Source organism: Rhamphochromis sp. 'chilingali' (assembly GCF_963969265.1).
Source record: "Rhamphochromis sp. 'chilingali' genome assembly, chromosome: 10".
Taxonomy (NCBI): domain Eukaryota; kingdom Metazoa; phylum Chordata; class Actinopteri; order Cichliformes; family Cichlidae; genus Rhamphochromis; species Rhamphochromis sp. 'chilingali'.
In genome coordinates this window covers 16,294,262-16,315,174 of record NC_137937.1, presented here as the reverse complement: position 1 = coordinate 16,315,174, position 20,913 = coordinate 16,294,262, and the positions used below count along the sequence as shown (strand labels likewise).

General features: G+C 39.8%; 1 protein-coding gene across 2 annotated transcripts in view; it reads right to left on the bottom strand.

Annotated features, from left to right (window-relative positions):
* Positions 1-20,913, bottom strand: part of trpm3 (transient receptor potential cation channel, subfamily M, member 3) — a 156,741-nt gene that overhangs the window by 21,132 nt on the left and 114,696 nt on the right. For both annotated transcript variants that reach the window (XM_080895143.1, XM_080895142.1), the window contains 6 exons: positions 13,345-13,417; positions 7,962-8,062; positions 7,555-7,689; positions 7,420-7,470; positions 2,489-2,629; positions 650-679 (listed from right to left, as the gene is read on the bottom strand). In XM_080895143.1, the coding sequence (XP_080751269.1) occupies positions 650-679; positions 2,489-2,629; positions 7,420-7,470; positions 7,555-7,689; positions 7,962-8,062; positions 13,345-13,417 (531 nt within the window). The remainder of the gene's footprint in view (positions 1-649; positions 680-2,488; positions 2,630-7,419; positions 7,471-7,554; positions 7,690-7,961; positions 8,063-13,344; positions 13,418-20,913) is intronic.

Genomic DNA, 20,913 nt, shown 5'->3' with positions numbered 1-20,913 from the left:
GTTCACAGCTGTCACCCTTTAACAGCAGTATTTCTGACATACATACTGGCTAGATGATAAATAGGCTTTGTGAAGATAGAAAGGTAATGGCGTGGCAAAAACAACAGAGAACACACACCGACACATGGGGGATAAATTCACAACATACAGAAAAACAAAGGAATGTTTGTTCCATGCGTATAAATACCTCCGAGGAACAGTGCTTTGTGAAGCTTTAAGAAATTACACCACACACCACATGAATCTGATCAGGTCATCCATAGCTTATTCAGCTGAATACAGCAGGACTGCTTTGAAATGCACTGCAAGATATATATGCATTTAAACTGTCTGGAGCATGAGTCTCCAGCTTTTTAAAAAGTCCATAAATCTGAGAAAAAGCTGTAAACCAAAATGACTTTGTTTTGTTTTATTGGCTGTTTGTGTGAAAAGCACTCAGCTGACTCAGAAATGTATAAAACTAACCAGCAAAATAGATTAAATATACATCTAGAGCTTCCCTTCATCTACTGAGAGGCACACGGCACACATGAGCACACTTATTTAGATGAGTAAACTGTAGATCAGTTAAGTGAAGAGGCTTGAGAGATAAGGGTTAGGAACAGTGAAGGAATGACTAAATAACAACCATGATTGGATCAAGACTCACCTCCATCCCCAGCAGTTTCAGAGCCTTGGGCTAGAAATGAAAAAGAAACATTAACACACAGCGAGACCTTGTTGAATGTATTTTATAGCACACTTTACTTTTGATGCACAAGACTTACAGGCCAAGAAGATCCTTTAAACAGAGTAAATCACTGACTTTTATTTGCATGCTTCAAAATGGAACTGATACTTAGGGATGGCACTTTGTGCTCATTTGAGTGACTGTATATATGGCAATAATATCTAATCCTTTTCTGCTTGCATGTATTAAATGAATTTATATTTGTAGATCTGGTACAGTACTGTGTATCTGCATTAAAGCAGGGCATGTATGAATTATGTATTCATGAGCCATCATCTGAGTTGGTAAAAATAACCCAAATCTCTTGTGGGGATTCTGATATCTACATCTATTTCAAGACTTTGTTCTTCCTTAACATGTGTTTATGTGTGCATGCACATAACTATGTGGCTGTGCATTCACTTGGTCTAGAAAATCCCAGTTAAAGTGGAGGTGACTCTGTCTTTCTTTGTCTCTCATTTTGCCTCCTTGCTCTGTCTCTCCTGTTTCTTACCTCAAACGTTATCTGTGCCTTTCCAGCTGCTTTGTGGCTACCATGCAATCTTGTACAGTAAGATAAACAGATGCACAAAGGTTCACATACACACTTGCACACAACGCTCACAATCACACGACTGAATGTGCAAATACCAAAGTGCATCATTAAGTATTGTGTTTTATACAGTTATGCATGTTTACATTTTCCTCACAAGTGTGCAGGTTTTCGAGGCAGAATGAGAAAACAGAATGTGAAATGTATATAATGTGCAACATGTGCAGCAGTATAAAACACAACCATCAAACAAAGCACGATTTCAGAGATCACTTTGTCACTTTGGTTGTGTGTACTAATCACCAAGAAAACTTGCTGGTGGGGTTGTAATGAACTGTGTGCAGTTTGATGATGATGACGGCGCATAATGAAGAGCAACTGCTACACAAAGATGATTTGTTGCATTAGGCTTATGATAGGGCATGCAATGTTCCTACTTTACTTGATGTGTAAATGAATAACAGGGGAAGCAATGCTCATATATTTAACCTGTGCTGATCAACAGCACCCTGACACACAAATAAAAGCTAAATTTGTGTAAGTATGTGCATATTAACTAAATTCTTCTCAGTTGAAACCCAAAATTAATCCCTTAAACATATTGGTGCCTTTTTCTGATTTCAGGCAATTACACTTACATAAGTAATTATGCACTTAGATATATTTAGATAGCACCAAATCACAGGCTTGGTGACACTGGGAAGGAAAAACTCCCTTTTAACAGAAAGAAGTCTCCATTTTTGTTTATTTTTTTCATGTTGTAACTCTGGTTTTTGTGATAAATTCAAAAAGTGCAGCATAAATGTTGGACTCAGTCATTTTTATTCCTACCTATTTTTCTGCTGTACTTTCAGACTAATATTTTTCTGGAATTGGTATTGATAAAAAACAAAATTACTAAAAACCGCTCCCATCTTTTTGTCCAAAAAAAGTCACGTGTCTCACTGACCTCCCACTGCAGATCTCCTTTTCTGCCATTTGTCAGGTAAAAATCATCAAAACTTGCATCTAAAAGTTAATTAATTACCATCCGCAAAGCGCAGCTGACCTTTAGACTCTCTGATAAATATGTTAGTATAAGAAATATATTATTATCCACTTATCCTTATGAGGACACGTTTGATAATGAGGCTCATTTAGCTGGTGCTGCTCCTTGGATTAATGACAGTAGATCTGAAATTGATTAAACACTAAGAGGATAATTCAGGTGAGACTCATTCACTCACCCTCTTGGGTCCGAAGAGGTTATGGTATAGAGTTCGGAACCTCTTCCTGGTGTAGTTACACCGATATGCCCCGCCCATGAGGTATTCAATGACCAGTCCAATGTCAATGAGGCTGATCCGGTAGTCCGGGGGCAGGTTTCCCTAAAAACCAAACAGGGTTAACAGGCAACGACCCACACCGACTGATTAACACAGGAAGGGAAACAAGAGTACAAAACAAAATCACACAGCCATATACACTCACTGCACAAAATCCATATCAAACTGTTTTTGGCTATGAAAGAAAACTTGATTATCTGATTCACCTTGAAGTAGATCCAACTGAACCCTGGATACTCTTGCTTGGAAAGAACACATAATGTCAGTGAATAAACGGCATGATAAGCAAGAGCAGGAGAAATGAGATACACAGAAACTCTCGGGCAAGATCTCTCTTCCAGTCTCTTTAATAAATTGTTGTCTCAACCAGACTGTTGTTCTGTTTGGCTTTTGATATTTACACGGGTCTTGTTTTCCATGTAGAAACGTGAAACAGTTTTATCAATACTGTAAGCAAAAAAATGAAAAAATGAAGTTGTTTTTAAAAAAAGGATCACAGTTTCAGGGATCCCATTACTCTTTCTACAATGTGACACGATAAAGCCCCAAAGTGCAAGTCTTTTATATTCAATAGAGGAGCTGAAAATGAGGAGAGAATTAAATCTCAGGTGCAGCGTGAATTAGAGAGTGTAATTTCTGAGGACAATTACAAAGCATGTAAAAAAAAAAAAGTGAATGATTTGTCATAATTTGCATTTAGGCATGTAATGAGATCTTCACAGTGAGGTTCAATGCAGTCTCGAGGAGAAGAAAGGAGAAGGAAAGTATAAATGACTCATTAGCCTGGAAGAGAGTGGAAAGATAGACGGACAGCTATTAACATGGAAGGTGAGACTCACTATTGAAACAGAAGCACCTTCACATGTGGACTATAACCATGTCGACACTCGCTATTCCTCCTCATGCCCTCAACATCAACCCTGCAGCAATTACCCTGGCAGCCACTGCTCCTTTGAGACACCAGTTACCTGTCGTGACTGTTCTTCAATCAGATGTGGTATCCTAGAAATCCACTGTGTGCTACCCATCACTGTTTCATGGATGAAAATAAGTATATCCACTAGAAACTGTTGACTTTTTTAGCACTTGTAAATAAGAAAGCATTTGATTCTAAAATGTGGTTTCTTTATCTTTTCTAACATTTAATTGCTAACAATTACTTGATATTCTTCTGTGGTAAAAGTAAGTACAAAAAACCCAACACAAAAGACTTAAATAGGATTAACCTCTGTGTGCTCAAGGGAATTTGTAAATTTAAAGGCACAAATCTTTCCATTTTCTTGCAGTCACCGTTTCAAATTTCACCCACAATTTGTTTTTGATGCAATTCAAATCTGAGCCCAGAGAACATTACTCCAAAAATCTTTAACCTATACAAACCTGTGAAAAACTAAATGCATCCCATGATTCTGAACCGCTTAAGTTCAAGTAATAGTTTTCTAAATGAGTTCATCAGTCTTTTACATTGCTGTGGAAGAATTCAGCCCCATTCTTCTTCTGTCACAGTTCACGTGACAAAATATTTGGAGGCGGCTAACTGAGACTGCTCACTGCCTAAATTTACTGAGGCTGCCCAGTTGAACGATTTCATTCAAACGATTTAGAGACCTTTTTATGTCCCTTGTTAGACTTGTAGGTATTTACAGGACTCTGGACTGGACTCTGCTAGTGCATCTCAAAAAATGAGAGTATTGTGAAAAACGTTTTTTTCATTGTAATTTAATTCAAACAGGTAAACTTTCATGTAAATGTAAAGTAAATTATTTCAAGTCAGATGCTAAGTGCTGCTGGAAAATGAAAAGTAATAAGCATTTCCATGAAGATGGAAATCTCCTGGTAGATGGCTGTGTTGACTTTGGACTTGATAAAACACAATCCACCGACAACAACCAACAACCGCAGATGATCCCAAATCATCACAGACTGCAGAAACTTCACACTGGACTTCAGACAGCTTGGATTCTGTGCCTCTCTTCAGACTCCTTGACCTTGATCTCTAAATCTAATACAAAATTTACTTTCATCTAAAAAAAAAAAAGAACTTTGCACTTCTGAGCAACCGTCCAGTTCTGTTTTTCTCCTTGGGCCAGGTAAGAGACTTCTAATTTTGTCTCTTGTTCAGGAGTGGGTTGATATTAGAAATGTAACAGTTGAAAACCTTTTCCTAAAAACATCTGCGCGTGGTGCTCTTGATGCACTGATACCAGCCTCTGTCCAGTCCTTGTGAAGCTTTCCCAAGTTGTTGAACTGACTTTTCTCGACAGTCTTCTCATTTCTGTTTTTGTTAACTTTCCCTTTCCAGGAAACTCTTCATTAATGTGCTTTGCTACAGCACTCTGCAAACAGGCAGCCTTTTCTGAGGCTTACCCTCCTTGTGGAAAGTTATCTGGACAACTGCCAAGTCAGCAGGCGTTTTCTGTATTTATACTGTTTGAATAGTGATTTGCTCAAATTTGAAATTAAATATTTTAATTTGTATTTTCACGAGCTATGAGCCATAATAGGAAAATAAAAACAAACTTTTTCACACTATGATAAGTTTTTGAGATGCACTAGCATGTTGTTTGTTTGACTTTATCACCTTTACCTGAAGACAAATTTTCAAAGAGGATCAATGATGTTGGAAAAGTCATGGCATGTACTTTAAAAAAAAAAAAAAAACTTCAATAATAATTGTTCTCCACTCTCTTACACTAATAAATGAATGTGCAGTATATACACATGTACCAGCAAGTAGCTGTTGATCTCTCCTGTAATTGGTGTTAAAGGTCAAGCTAATAGCTTCTATGAATGCACTCTGAGCTCTTACAGAACAGTTCTTAATATTCTTGTGTAGTTAGCTTTGAGTCCTAGCGGACTTACTAATGATTAACTGAAACTTTTAAAACTTGCCTCTAACATTTACGGCTCTAGTTTAAACCAGGTGCTTTGACAAAGGTACCTTTTGCCCAAACTATGTGAACCTCTCTGATGATAATTGTAAAGACATTGGTGAAATATATACTGTGCTGTGTACTGGAGCCACATTTCTTACCCTTCTTAGCTATCTCCTGAGCTCTCAGTTTGTAAATAGCAAAGCAAACTGAGGGTAAAAAGCACACTGCTACTACATTAGGATGCCTTCCCAACCCCTGTTTGAAAAGCAACACTAAAGCCACAACCTGTACATAAAGCTACAATGTTCATTTACTCTGCTATTCATTTGATTATTTACTAGGTGTAGTACAGAAACCCATTTCTATGACGATCGCTTTTCTTGATCTGCAGACTGAACTTGAATACAGCCTGCATTCACCCATAGCGCTGATATTAGCAAAATACCTGCAATTTAAATCTAATTAATAGCCATTAAATGCCAGCGGTAAAGCCTAACAGTCTTCAAAGACCAATGAAAAAGAAAGGAAGCAGCTATGACATGAAGATCTAAATTTAAATCTAATTAGCACCATACCATGATAGAACAGTGACACACAAACACTCAGCAACACTATTGCAATTACACACAGCTCTGCAGAAAGGAGATGGTAACGTTATGCCATGCACTACAGTGTATGTTTTGCACATTGGTGAAATGGTGCAGTGAGATGGCAGTTACTGTACGCTGCGTGTTCCTGCTTTCTACACCAGCATGAGATCGAAGTTTGTGCAAAGATAGGGGAAGAAGTAAAGGAGGGGAGATTACAGACACTTTCAGAGGCGCATGTGGCGTCACTGCAATTAGTAACACTACAATTAATGAGCATGTCTCCATGCTAATGGTAATGGTTGTTGACCTCTCTATCATCTCTCAAAACTATAATATGTGCTGAATGTAAAATATATGTTGTCACCTTTTATCATGAGCAATTTTAAGGCACCATAGAAGTTTGTTTTTTTTTTTGGTTTTTTTTGTTTTTTTTTTGGGGGGGGGGGGGGGGGGGGGGGGGGGGGGGGTTAAGCTTTTTTTTGCTATCTAATATATAGTAAACATTTAAAAACAAACAAAAAAGATTTTACATTGGTTTCAGAGGAAAAGAAAAAAAAACCTTGTGTAGGCTATGACATGCCAGAGCTTTTTCTGTCATTTTACACATTTTTTCCTTACAATTTAAGCCCGAAGTCATGCAGTGACATTTTTTAATGTACTGAAGCACATTTCTGTATCATGTACAAAAACTGAGACGTGCTGCTGAAATTACACTTCTTTTTCCTATATTAAAATATCTCACAGATTAAATGTGCAGTTACACTTCTTCACATGTGGCCCACAATGTAAAATGAGTTTGACACCCCTTATTTAAATGTTATAAATGTTTTTCTATCACCCCCTGTAAGCTCTCTGAATCACCTTGTGTCTCAACTATCACTATTCAAGAAATCACGTTACAGGCCATTTAAAATACAAGTTAAAACTAAAACAAACTGTGGGACTACTAAGCTCTTCAGCCTTGCAGCATTTCCATTGTGGTCTCACTTTGCTCAGTATTGCTCCGAGTTCTGCGGATAAAACAATATTTAATACATGTAGTGTTTGTTTACCGTGGTGGTGTGTGCCTTTGATAAAGAAAGGAGTAAACTGAGGAATCATGAGAGGGATGAGAGTCGTGCACAGCACTACACAGCCACTGCAGCCCGCAACTCCAGCTGAAAAAGAAAAGCCGGCCGGCATCTATTTGCAGTTTACAGCAACTAGTGCAAAATGTAGATATATACGGAGTGATGCAAACAGCATAACAACACACACCACAAAAAAAGCAACTGCAACTCTATGGAGTCAAACTTGTCTTCTTTAATATACCACATTCCCATACTGAACAGCAACAGAGCTACTGGGACGGCAGTGATGGTCATACCTTTTTGACATCTCTGACGAGGTGGTACAGCGTGTTTGATGGTCCATGGCGCTGTTGAAAGAAAGAAAAAAGTAATAGAATGAGGTTTTGTTTTTTTTTTAAAGCGTGTTTTCAACACTTTATGCTTGTCATTACCGTGTTATAGAGCTCCTCCAGCCTGGAAAGAGTGAGGAAACGGTGCATGCTGACTCCATTTTCAATCAGTAGCTTGACAAAGTCAACTCTGTCCAGAACTAAGGCATCCAGCATCGCCTGCTCCAGGGAACCAACCTAGGACATACACAGTATACAGTGATATCACATCCTATACACAAGAACTGCATCAAGTATTTCTTCTCATGTAAACAACTTTGAGCATCGTGAGCTATTATTGTTATAATTATTAGAGCAGTATTAGCATTAAGTTCAAATTCAACTACTGTGAAACTCAGAGTTGAGACGTCAGTGCGAATAAATCAGGTTCAAACATCCTGTGAATATAAATAATAACACAGTATGTATACATCACATATATTCTGGCTTATACTGTATCTGCTTCTTACAGGCCACTGCTGTCCGTAGATGAAGATCTGACTCCGTGCGATGTCCACTCTGTTCCACGCCAAAGCCAAACTCAGCTGATCTGGGGCTGAAGCATTAGCACCTGGTATGGATTGTTACACATACAAGTTTTTCTTTAGGAGAAACACAGCTATAAAATATAAGTATATATTCTAGTATGTCCTCACTGCCACATCTATATCTTTGATCAATATATCAACATTAATATGTCAGAGTCAACCAAAAGAAATAATTTTTTATGATTATTCTAAATGGACATTGTGTTGATTTATTACTCTGCAGAATTTGTATATTTGTAAAGTGCTGCAGTGGGACTGCCAAGGTTAACGCTCATGAATTATTTTGCTGAAGTGCTTGGCTAAACTGCAAAATGTTATTGTGACAAGACAAAGGTTTGGTCTACTTGAAGCTCTTTTGAAAAGTGTTGTGCCTTTGCTGCGCTTGTCGTCTGTAAAACAGAAGAACCCGTCTTTACTCACTGATATAAGCATTTCTTTAACACTCTACCTCATCCCTGCAGAAAATGTGGAATACACATTTTTCCTTTGATTTCTGTGTCCAAAAACATTTACAGTACTCTGATCCTTCACTTCGATCCTCCAGAAAACATATCAGTAACATAACTAGAAGCCAAAGTAAAGAAACTCCAATGTATACAAATGCAAGATTAAAATGATAATAATAATAACAAAAGAGTGTGAGTGGATTAAATTGAGTGTAATGCTGGGTGGAACAAAATACCTTGTTTACAAGATTTGTGTAAATCTGTTGAGCTATTTTTCTCTAAATGGTGACTGTGACTGAAATTAATATCATAATGAAATTGCACTGTGGTTCGAATGTATTCATGGACCCCTGTCATTTCCTTTTTCTCTCCCCTCTTGTTTTCTGTCGTCTAATACTGTATTTTGGAATTAACTCAGTTTTTCAAGGTTGCATAAAAAAAAGCACTTACAGCATTTGAAGTGACTAGACAGTCAGTCCATGAGAGATATTAGTTTTTGTCGTTGTACCTGTTTGTACCAACACATCTCAGCAAATGCTGACTAATGAGACGTAATTCAAGATCACAGCCTGCTGTTCCCAACAATACGTAGTGCAAACAGAGAAAAACAAGAAAAACACAAAGGAAGAAATTGATTTTTTTAGCCTTCTGACAAATCAACTGTAAGTTAAAGCACAATAATATCCCCAGTTTGACAAGATGGTGTGATTTTTATTAAGAATCCCAATATCATCACTTTACAGCCTGCTCTCTCTGACTTCAAGGCTTGTGCTGCATCACTAGAGCTTAATGGAGTGAGTTCTGACCGAGTCCCACTGATAATAAGCAGTGCCCACTAATAGGAGTTTTAGGGGATATGTGTATATATTAAAAGGAAAGGAGGTCCTGCTTTATCAAAGGCCTGCGACTTCATTCTCTCTGCCTGCAGGGTTGGACTGAAGTCAACTGACTTTATGTACCCAATCTTTAGGATATTGACTACCCCAGACAGCAGGCCATCAATTACTCCCACCTCACCACACTTGCACCATCTGTGTGTAGTTGCTGTTTCCTCTCTGCGAGGTCTCCTTCCACTTTTCTTAATCTTTCTATCTTTCTTACAGAGGCTTGCGCTCACCCCTTAAATTCTCTTTCTTCGATTCTTGCTCAGTTCGCTCCACTCTGTGCATTCCTGACTGTGATGTTTTGTTTTTTTGTTGAGCCCCAGGCAGTGGCTTAGTTCCTTGGCGAAGGAGTCTAATCCAGTGTTTTAAAAAGCTCTCAGGCAGGATGTGACCGATTTCATTTTACACTAAAAGCCTTGAACACATCTCATTCATGCAGCTGCAGAATGAGAATTGCATCTGAAATGGCCCCCGTGCTGTTGACCATAAGACAATTTTGCCCCTAACTCATTTTTAATTTTTCTAATTTCTTTTTAATTATGTTCTTTTTGCTATTTTGCCTTTTTGCTCTTTGATTTCACATTCTTCCTTCACTTATTCACAAAAGCTTCTCTAACAATGTGAATAGACATGAATAGCAGATCTCATTAAACACAATAACCTTATGTATATATAGAAAAGGTAACAGAATGGGAGAAAAAGAGTTTGGAATGAAGATAATTAATGGATGGGCCAAAGAAATTATTCATCATGACTGCAAGCTACTCTTTTGCACTTTTTCCTTGTCTGTGGACTGGCATGTTCCTCTAGGGAACAATTCCTGAGACAGCCAATCATATGTGTTGAATTTCTAAGCACTCCCACAGGAATCACTGATCCTTGGCATGCAGGCATGATGTCTGTACTTCTAGTCTCTAGTGTGTGTGTGTATGTGAGTGTGTGACAGGAAGAGAAAATGCATGCAATCTCCTGTGAGCATAGAAGAAGCAACAGAAACCACAATCAATACAACCTACTGAACAACCAATTGAGCAAATGGATCCATGGATCCCCTCTCTCTCCCACTCGTGTGTGTGTGTGGTTTACTTTGGTAATTTTTCATTATTATTAACAAATGTATAGGAATTTGTTACAGAACAGCTCGAATATGAGCCTTTTTACAAGTGTACGCACATGAACCAAAGCATTATGTCCACTCACAGTCAATGTATTGGATCTAGGAGAATGGGAAGACTGAGCATTTTTTTTTCCAAGTTCCAAATTTTTGTGCCCAGACAACTGTTCAGAGCATCTCAAAAATAGCAGTACTTGTGAATCATTCATGGCCAGTATTAATGAATACTTACAAACAGTGATTTGGAGAGGAACAAACCATTAAACAGGAAAGGGCTGTTGTGGGATATACCCTAAAAATGTAAACTTCTCAGTGCCAGAGCTACTTTAGAAGTCTTGTAGTCCATAACTCAGTGGGTGTGAAGTGTTTTACTGTCACAGCAAAGACCAACAGCATATGACGCAGGGCTAGTGATAATGGTTTGTTCTTCAGTGTTTCTTTGTGCATATTTCAGTGTCAGTCCTCATGTTGTCGTGCTGATTAAATAGAATGCGTTGCAGTGTGATAAATGGAGGAGGAAACAACAAGGATATGAGCCTTTAAATCACTATTAGTTTGTCTCTGAGGAGCAATTTATGAGATATTTTATAAGGTGATCTGACGTGCAGTCCCAGAGTACTCAGTGGTTCTCCTTTAAAAGAGAGTTTAAACTCCTCGTGGTCCAAATCTTTTGGCCATGACAGCAGCCCTTGAACGGCCATGCCACATAAGGTTCTGTACATGTGTAAATATAAGATATTTTACAACATGAGCTGTGCTTAGATGATATATGGCTTTCACAAAGAACTTTTTTACCTCATGAAAATGTATTTCATAAGTGCAACTTAAATGCAAATATATTCTTCAAAGAAAATGCCACAAAAGACAGGGCACTTACCGGGGACTGGCAGTGTCATCCTAGAATTACTTGTCTCTGGCGGTAATGAGCAGCTGTGTTTGCGCTAATTGATGATTTTACAGGTGTTATTTTTATCTCAGGTTTTTAATTAGCATACAAAATGAGAAAGCTGAGCTCACTGTAAGCCTGCCTGTAATGGCTTTAATACTGTAGCTGTTGGGAAACTAGAGCTGCAACCCCTTTGTGTTTAAGTAATTACTTAAACAATTAGACACCTAAATATACACTCACCACTCACTTTGTTAGTTACACCTTGGTAGCATTAGATTGGACCACCTTTTGCTTTCAGGACTGACTTAAAATACTCCTGGAAATACTCCTCAGAGATTTTGGTCCATATTGACATGATAGCATAGTTGCTACAGATTTGCTGGCTGCACATCCATGATGTGAATCTTCCATTTCACCAGATCCCAAAGATGCTCTATTGGATTTAGATCTGGTGACTGTGGAGGCCATTTGGATACACTGAACTCATTGTCATGTTCAAGAAAAAAGTTTGAGGCGATTTGAGCTTTGTGACGTGTCATCATGCTGAAAGCACCCATCAGAAGATGCTTTATACTGCATGTGGTCATAAAGGGATGGGCATTTTCGGCAACAATACTTAGGCGGCTTGTGCCATTTAAACCATGCTCAGCTGGTACAAGGGGCACCAAGCAAGCCAAGAAAATACCCCCACACTATTATGCCAGCACCAGCAGACTGATCCACTGATAAAAGGCAGGAAGGCTCAATGCTTTCATGCTGTTTACGTCAAATTCTGACTCTACTATCAGAATGTTTTGGCAGAAATCTAGACTCAACATAACAGGCAAAGTTTGTCATATCTATAGACCAATTCTGGGGTAACTGTTGATGCTCTGAGCTGACAGGAGTGGCACCTGTTCTTCTGCTTCTGGAAAACCATCTGCTACCAGATTTGATGTGTCTTACGTTTTAAAGTGTTCTTCTGTATATGTTGGCTGTATAATCACTAGAGATGGCACGATACCACTTTTTTATGTCCGATACCGGAATGTCCGATAAAGGAATGCTTTACAAACATTCAGAGATGGACTTACACACTTGCTTTACTTCTCTCGGGATAACTTTGTCGGAGATGAAATGCCGGGTTGCTAGCGAAGCTCCACATGCTATCCAGACCACCGACAGGTCCCGCATGCCACAGCCGCTCTATCACGTGATGCACACTGCTCCGACGTGCTAACGTTCTGAGGTGAGTTACGGCGTGTTGCAAGTTTTGTGAGGTGCTTTCGTGATATTTAATGGATCGGATTACATTTTTTATTTTTCTCCGATATCCGATCCAGTAATTTAGGTCAGTATCGGACCGATACCGATACGTAATATCGGATCGGTCCATCTCTAATAATCACTATGTGATTTATTGTTGGCTTCCAATCAGCTTGAAGCAGTCTGTCCATTCTGCTCTGAGCTCTGGGATCAACAGGGAATTTTCACCCAGAGAAATTCAGCTCACCAGATATTTTCGCACAGTTCTCTGAAAATTCTAGAGATGGATTTACGGGAAAATCGCAATGGATCCCAGTTTCTGAAATACTCAGTCCAGCCCGTCTCTTTTCGACAACCATGACTCAAAGTCACTTAAATGTTAAACCTTTGTTTCCTGTTATGATGCTCAGGCTGAACTTCAGCAGGTCGTCTTGACTCTGTCTACACACCTAAAAGCATTGCGTTGCTGCCATGTGACTGGCTGATGAGATCAGACAGATTTCTCTGTGTTTTATTCCAGAGCTATGAGGTGTAACCACAGAAACCTGTGTGATTTGAGCAACTAACTGGAACAGTGTATGAGGAAGGAACGCTTTCTGAAACAGTCATCTTCCCTTCATGTAAAGAAACTGCCAAATAACAACATTTGAGGAGTGAAATTGAAGTCACTCACTGTGGACTCATGCTTCAACAAACACCAAACACACACACGTACCAACATACTCACCTTTGAGTAACGCAGTGAGAATGGCAAGATCAATGTCTTGATGACCCTCCGATCCCATCCGGAAAACTGTTATCTGTGAGACAATGACCAGACAATGACACACACACACACACACACAGAAGAAAGTCAAGGAGACAGAAAAGCGAGAGCGTCTGGGAGTGAGGTGAGGTTGTTCCTGTGAAAGCAAAGCAGCTTTAGTTTTAAGTCATGTGATTCTTGTTGGAGCAAATGTCTTAATGTATGCTCATAGCATATAAAGAAAGTAATATAGCTACATCGTGTGTGCTCTTATTTGCTGGATTAAACTGCTTCACTAAAAACACTTCTGCTGAGGTGCTTGGTGGAGGAAAAGGGGAGAGCTGACGAAATCCTCTCATGTACTGTACGGTAGTCCCCCTCTCTCTTGGCTCTTATAGAGAGAACTCCACAAGCAGCCTGTTCACTGGAAAGAGGGAATGAAGGGATTTGCTGAGGAGGCAACTGAGGAGAACGAGTAAAAACACAAAAGGGAGGAGGTTCAAATGAATAAGAACTGCAGGTTTTCTCCCCTAACACAGTTCATTCTGGTCTTTTTTTCCGCTGTGTCGTACACTTTTCGGATTAGGCTTAAAGGGAATATTTTACTCACTGCCCAGTTTAGATCTTTATTTGCTGCATATTTTATATCATGTGTGAGAATGAACAAATGGTGCGATGGATGCGAGCTAAAGTCAGCTGAGAGGGTAATTTGAGAAATGCTGTGGGTTTTCTTGATTTTTTTTAAAAGTCAGAAATAGCAACAGCGCACACGTAATGGCGTTAGCGTGTGGGCCCACGTGCTCATATGTGTGCATGTGTGAAAGGCACCTTGTGGGAGCATGAGAGAATCCGTGTTCTGAATGCTTGATGAGCTATTCCTCTAATCCCTTACAACCAGCCATCCATCTCCTCCCACCTCCCTCCCCGCAGCACATCTTCTTTCCCATCTACACCCCCACCCCAAATGCCTTCATTTCGTGGGGCTCCAGGAATCCGCAGTCTTTGCTGCTGCTGTTGCCGCTGCATCCCTTGGGCAATGCTGCAATGTTGTAGGCTAACCCTCCTCTTTATCCCTCTATATCTCGTTCCCGCTTTCACACTAAGTGAACACAAGTAATTCAAGTCCACATTGATATTTTACATTATCTGTTTATATTGGCTCTTTGCTCATTTGAACAAAAACTAATTGCTAATAAGGGTAGCTTTTAGGTGCGTGCATGCTCATGTGCATGTGGTGGTCATGTGCCCATCTAATCATGGGGTCTTTCCGGAGGTGAAATAGAAGTGTAATGAGATGTAAAGGTATCGATTGAGATCTTCTTGATACCAGTGAGTCGCTGGTGCAGAGCGTAATTTCATTAGCTTCCTGGAGTTACAGTGCACCTGTGTGCATTTTCATAGTGTGGCCAGTGGCTTGAGCATCATTTGCCACAATGCCAGACTCATTGCCTGCACTCTAATAGACACTGACAACACATTTAGGGAGCCATCTGTAGATCCCATGTTAAAGTCTTTCCAAGTGTGCGTGCATGACTATGAGTTTAAGAGACTGATTAGTCTCATCTGTGCTCCTGTGTAGAGGCTTGAAAAAGTCAAATGGCGTATGTGAAATGTGTGACCTTCTGACAACATGATTTACAGAAAGAACTGCTCATACTGACAAAAGGGAAAGAATATCTGAAGGCAGAGAGGGCAGCTAGCTCTACAGCTGTTAAGGGTGTGTTTGGGTGCGTGTCTAATTTCAACCAATCTGGCTTTTTGTCCATTATACCCTGTAGTTATCATTAGTGGGTTGAAGAATTCCCCTACAATCACTCCCTGACACACACACACACATGACTCTTGGTCAAATTCCTTCAGGACTACAATGAAAGATAATGTGGTAGATGAACGATGATTATAGCTTCTGCTCTCTCTTCCACCCAGCATCTTTTTGTCAATCACTAATCTTACAGCAGCCTCTCACTGGCATGCTGCCCCTTCATCCTTTGCCCACTGCCTCATCCCTCGTCACTCCCTCCAATTACATCCCCAAGGTGACCCCGTGCATATGAGCTACCTGCTATGGCTGGGAAACTGCTGCTCAGAAGCTGAGCTACATATCCTCTGAGACAATGCAAGGCTGCTTTAATCTCAGCAATCCCACAGAGAGTCATCAATAAATGTGAGCGAAAGTAAACAGGCAGCTTTTCCTTTTTCTCACCTCATACACTGAAAGACGCTCTTGAGTACTTACTGGGAGCAAACAACTTTAGCACAGTGGTAGACACAGTTTCAATATTTTTGCTCTTCCACTCAAGGCATAAATTCACCCATCTGTTGTGGATTCCAGCTGTCTTTTGACAAGAATAGAGGAACTAAGAAAAGACGCATTAATGACAAGAAGAGGGAGACAAGTGGAGGCAGGGATTGAGAGAAAAGGCGGCAGGAAAGAGGAAGCGTGCGTGAAGCAAATGGAAGCCAGAAGGAGCGAGATGTTGTGTTGGCAAATTGAAGATTGATATGTGAAATTAAAGAGGAACAGGCAGGATTCTTGCATCTTCAGAGGTGCTATGCTGCATACCCTGAGGATCAGAAAACAGCTCTTCATACTCCAGCGAGCTGAGCTGATTGCAAAACATTCATCTTCATTTAACAGGCAAAGATCCTGCTGACACTGGCCAAACACACAATCACGGGTTTCTGAATCGTCTTCTGCGGCTCATGCAATAACAATGGTAAAAGTTCAAGTCTGACAAAACTCTGCTAATGGTTTCATCTGGATGAATTTTAACCATAAATTATTTACATGTATATTTCTTTCTTTCTGGGAGAAACCATAAACCAATAGTTTTCAGTACAGCGAGAAACAGAGGAACGAGGGAAATAAGTTTCTCTACTCATGAAATTTTAAACTGATAAACTGCCCTGCTGATAATGAACCGAGGAATTGTCTCCCTCTGTTTGTGCCTCAAACTCTCTGCGTACCTCATTTCCCATTTGCTATATAGCCAAACCATTTCCCCCCCTGCCTCATCCCTCCCTACATCCCCTCCTCTTTCCCTCCATCTGTCCCTACCATGTTCCCTCCCACTTGCTCTCTCCCTCTCTCTCATGGTCTATTTAAGTCGCTCGTTTGCTCTCATTTTCCTCCTACTCTTTCTTAGTATCTCTTGTCAGGACTGTGGAGGAACATTGTGGGCTGGTGGTTCCTCCTCAATATTTAATCCGAATTAAAGAAACAGAGATGGTTTTACTTTTATTTATACAAAGCTTGGACATACTCTGAGAGCCAAGTGGGCTGGGGTGTGTGTGTGTGGGGGGGGGGGGGGGGGGGGGGGGGGGTGCAGTAATCACACCAATCACACAACATTAACCCAACTGACACAGTCAGTGTCTAGTCCCATCATCCCGTTACAATGCAATGATCTGCTGGGAATCCCAGGGTTCTGCCATTCATGTGGATGTTACTGTGGGATGTGATGTCCAAAGCACTGTTGGTTCACCTAGACTTCATAAGGCAGGTGGTTTTAATGTTCATCTGATAGAGAATTTAATATAATACATAAGAAAATAATGACACTGATGATAAAAAGATTAATGATACAGAACAGCAATAATAAGTAAAAAATATGTAGTTGGCAGTTTAATATAAACTCTTTTTTGTGCTTCAGCCTTAAATCTCTTCTGGTTGGTGCCATGAAAGCAAGAAACACCACTTTATGGGTGGCTCAGCACTATGTCCTGTCATGTGTTCATGTCACTAAAGTCACAGGTGTGAGATATTTATCATCAACCAAGATCAACAACAGAAAAAAAAATGCATAAATAAACAATTAAAGCATTTGATGTATTTCCCACATTTAAGTGCCCTTAAGAGCTATTTTGCAGTTATTTATGGTTATGCTACAGTTTCTCTCAGAGCTTACCAGCTCTACTATTACTGCAGAGTGCTACATGCAGGACAGGGAGGAAGAGAAAACGGGTGATAGCGGTTATAACTGATGAGCATTTGTTAGCTTGATATAAATGCCTGAAAGGCTTCCTAATTCATCTGAAATGCTGGACAGATGTTGACCAATCCCAAATGTCTCTAAGTCTTATAGGAAATAAGTCCCCCAGAAAACCACCCAGCAGACAGGCCTGACCCTCATTTTATTTCAAAGGCAGAGATTAATTCTGTCCAGTTATTCTGTCCAGAATAATGACATTTTAAAAAGCCTGTGGGTTGTAAAGCACTAACAGCAGTGTGAGTTACAATAAAGATAAATTTGGGAAGTCTGAGGTGAATCCTTTCATGCAACTACGCTGCAGTGATATATATTAAGGACCCCCCACCTATCTAAATCTTGTTCTTCACCAAGACACGTTAAAAAGTGAGATATGGCTTGACGTCTGTCAATGCATTTATTATGCACTCACCAGCAAACTTCATTAGCTACACCTGTTCAACTGCTCATTAATGCTAATAGCTAATCAGCCAATGCCAGCAGTTTAATGCATGTAGACATATAGATATGGTCAAAATAACCTGCTGAAGTTCAAACTCAGGTTTGGAATGGGAAGAATGATGATTTAAGTGACTTTGAACATGGTATGGTTGTTAGTGCAAGATAGGCTGGCCTGAGTGTTTCAGAAACTGCTGATCTACTGGGATTTTCCCACACCTCCATCTCTAGGGTTTACAGACAAGGGTGTGAGAAAGAGAAAATATCCAGTGAGCAGATGTTCTCTGAGCAAAACTGACATGTTGATCAGAGGTCAGAGATAATGGCCAGACTGCTTTGACCTGATAGGAAGTCAAGGATCACTCAAAGATCACTTGCAACAACCAAGGTATGCAGAATCGGAATGCACAAGTGAAGAAGGGCCCACAGTAGCAGAAGACCACACATGTGCCACTCCTGTCAGTTAAGAACAGGAAATGGAAACAGGAAACACGAAACCAGGGATCCACCCTGCCTTGTATAGATCACACAGATGCTGGTGGCCTGAGGGTATGGGGGATATTTTCTCAGCATACGTTTGGCTTCTTAGTACCAACTGAGCTTTGTTCAAACACCACAGTCAGCCTGAGTGTTGTTGCTGACCACATGCATCCCTTTATGGCCAAAGTGTACCTTTCTGATGGCTACTTCTAGCATTATGAGGTGCCATGCTATAAGGCCCAAAAAACTTTAAACTGGTCTCTTGAACATGATAGTGAGTTCACTGCATTCAAATGGCTTCTACATATCCCACATCTGCAGCAACAGTGAGATGCCATCATCTCAACGTGGACCAGAAAGTCCACTTTCGAGTTGAGTCCACGCTGAGGCGTCCTCCCAGCAGATTGTTGAATCTATGTCATGAAGATTTAAAACAGGTCTGAAAGCAAAAGCGTATCCAACCCAATACAAACAAGACGCAACTAAAGGAAGTGGCTGGTGAGTGTATGCAATAAATTTCATGTGAGAGCAATTTACATCTAACTCAAAAGGTGCATATTAGTCACCGATTAACTTTACCCCTAAACTACCTTGTCTTCATTCCAGCGTGGCAAAAATGTCTTGAAAAAGTGTGTACTTTAGGCCCTCTTCATGCAGTGTAAAAAACATTAAGTGCAATAAACAAAAGAGAGCCAACAAGAAAATGACTGAAGCACAAACTGTCCACATAAATAAACCAACATGCTGGAAATAAGGTAAAGCAAAATAAGACACAGCCTTTCTTTGGTCTTCCTGTTTCTCTTCACTAGACCTCTTCAGTACACACACACACAGCCAGTCACCTGCGGTCTAGATCTTTTCTACTTGGGTGTCTCTGCCACAGAGTCAAAAATCAAAGCAAAGGCCTTCTGACAGAGAGCCATATAGACTCACAATTGTTCTTTGTCTTTCTCTTCCACACTTGCCCCTTTCAGACCAGTGCAAAGACTCAGGATTAACTCGCTACTGCTTCGGATATGACGACAAGCTTGTTGTGTGATCTGACTACTCCCGTGGGTGTTGGATACTACCTAATTCTATGGGTGCTGAATAATCACCGTAATACCACATTATATTATACTTAGTGCACTTGGTAAATAGTAATTGTAATAGTTTGTGGTTCTGCAGAGTTCACATACAGACAGATCTTTAAGGAGAGATGTACCACAGCTTTCTATCTTTCTATCGTTATCAAGTGAGTGGTTTTTGTGCAGTTTGCATATGGCTAGAAAAGAAAATTTGAGTTTCAAATATTTCCTTAGAAAAGTGAACGGTTTCTATCACATTTCAAGCCTGCTTACAGAACAAATACCTGGGTGTGCATCATCAGAAGTTAGTGGGGGTGGTTTCTTCTTATGTAGCTGCTCTTGGAAAAACCTGGATCCTTCTAATGGTTGTCAAAACACCTTTTTATTGATATATACTGAGGTGTCAAAACTCATTATTAAAGGTACAATAAAGTTAAGAGTTTTCAGTCTATACTCAAAGCATCACATAAGAAGCAGGTTAGTGGAAAAGCTGGATGTATAGCTGGAGGTATATTACTGAGCTGCAGATCGGTTGTGTTTGGCAGAGCTCAAAACACACAACACAATAATTATACTGTATTTGTAAAACACATGGTGAAGAAAAGCCCGGAGAGCTAAAAATACACTTTAGGTTAGTGGTTACAGCAAGTGAACGTGAACTATTACGATGTCTTTATAGGCAGCTGGGCAGAAATAGGGAAGCATCTGTTCTGTCATATACTCGTGAAGAAAGCAGCTGAAAAATGCAGCCTGAAATGTATTCTACAGAGACATGCTGTGAGCGCGAGTGGAGGGGAAGCTCATGTGATGCCTATTAGTTTGGCAAGTTAGGAGGGTGGTAAAATCATCACAGTAAGAGAAACAGAAAGGTAATAGGCAGCAGAGAGATAACCATATCCATTTCTCTCCTTTCAAAAAAACACCTTTGATACTCTCTGTATGGCAGATGGGCTACAAAAACGACACTTTTATGAGAGATGCAGAAATTGCTGGGAAATACAAAAGTCAACTTTTTTAATCAAACTTTTATGTCCTTAATAAATGTTGAATTGCACTGTTAAGATTACAAGCCAAGGATGATTATGTCTTTCGGTTTAGTTTTTTCTTCCATTAAGCCTAAAGATGCATCAGTTACACGCACAGGTTTACACAGAAGGTTTATTACCCCTGCATCTGATGACGACCAATTGGTTGCATTTCAAATTGTGTTTTATATATTTTTGTCCAGATATCATCAAACTCATTAAAGCTCAAGTTGGATAAAAGTGAACCAAAATAAATGTTTATTTATAGGTTCTTAAGTTCAGAGAGTGAAACAAGTAAAAAAAAAAGAATTCTCCTGGACTTGCCCCAAGCCAACAAGCAGGAAACAAAAATCTATAACTTAGATCTTGTGTAGGGTCTCTTTCCTAATCTTCCTTTTATTAGCTCATAAATATTTTCTATCTAAGTGACACAGAGAAACTTATGGATGTGTGTATATCAAACAGGACTGGAATGTTCTGCTAAACCCAAATGCTGTTATAACTTGACTGCAGGTGATTCAGAAACTCTGCAGTCAAGTGTTTAAAGACAGA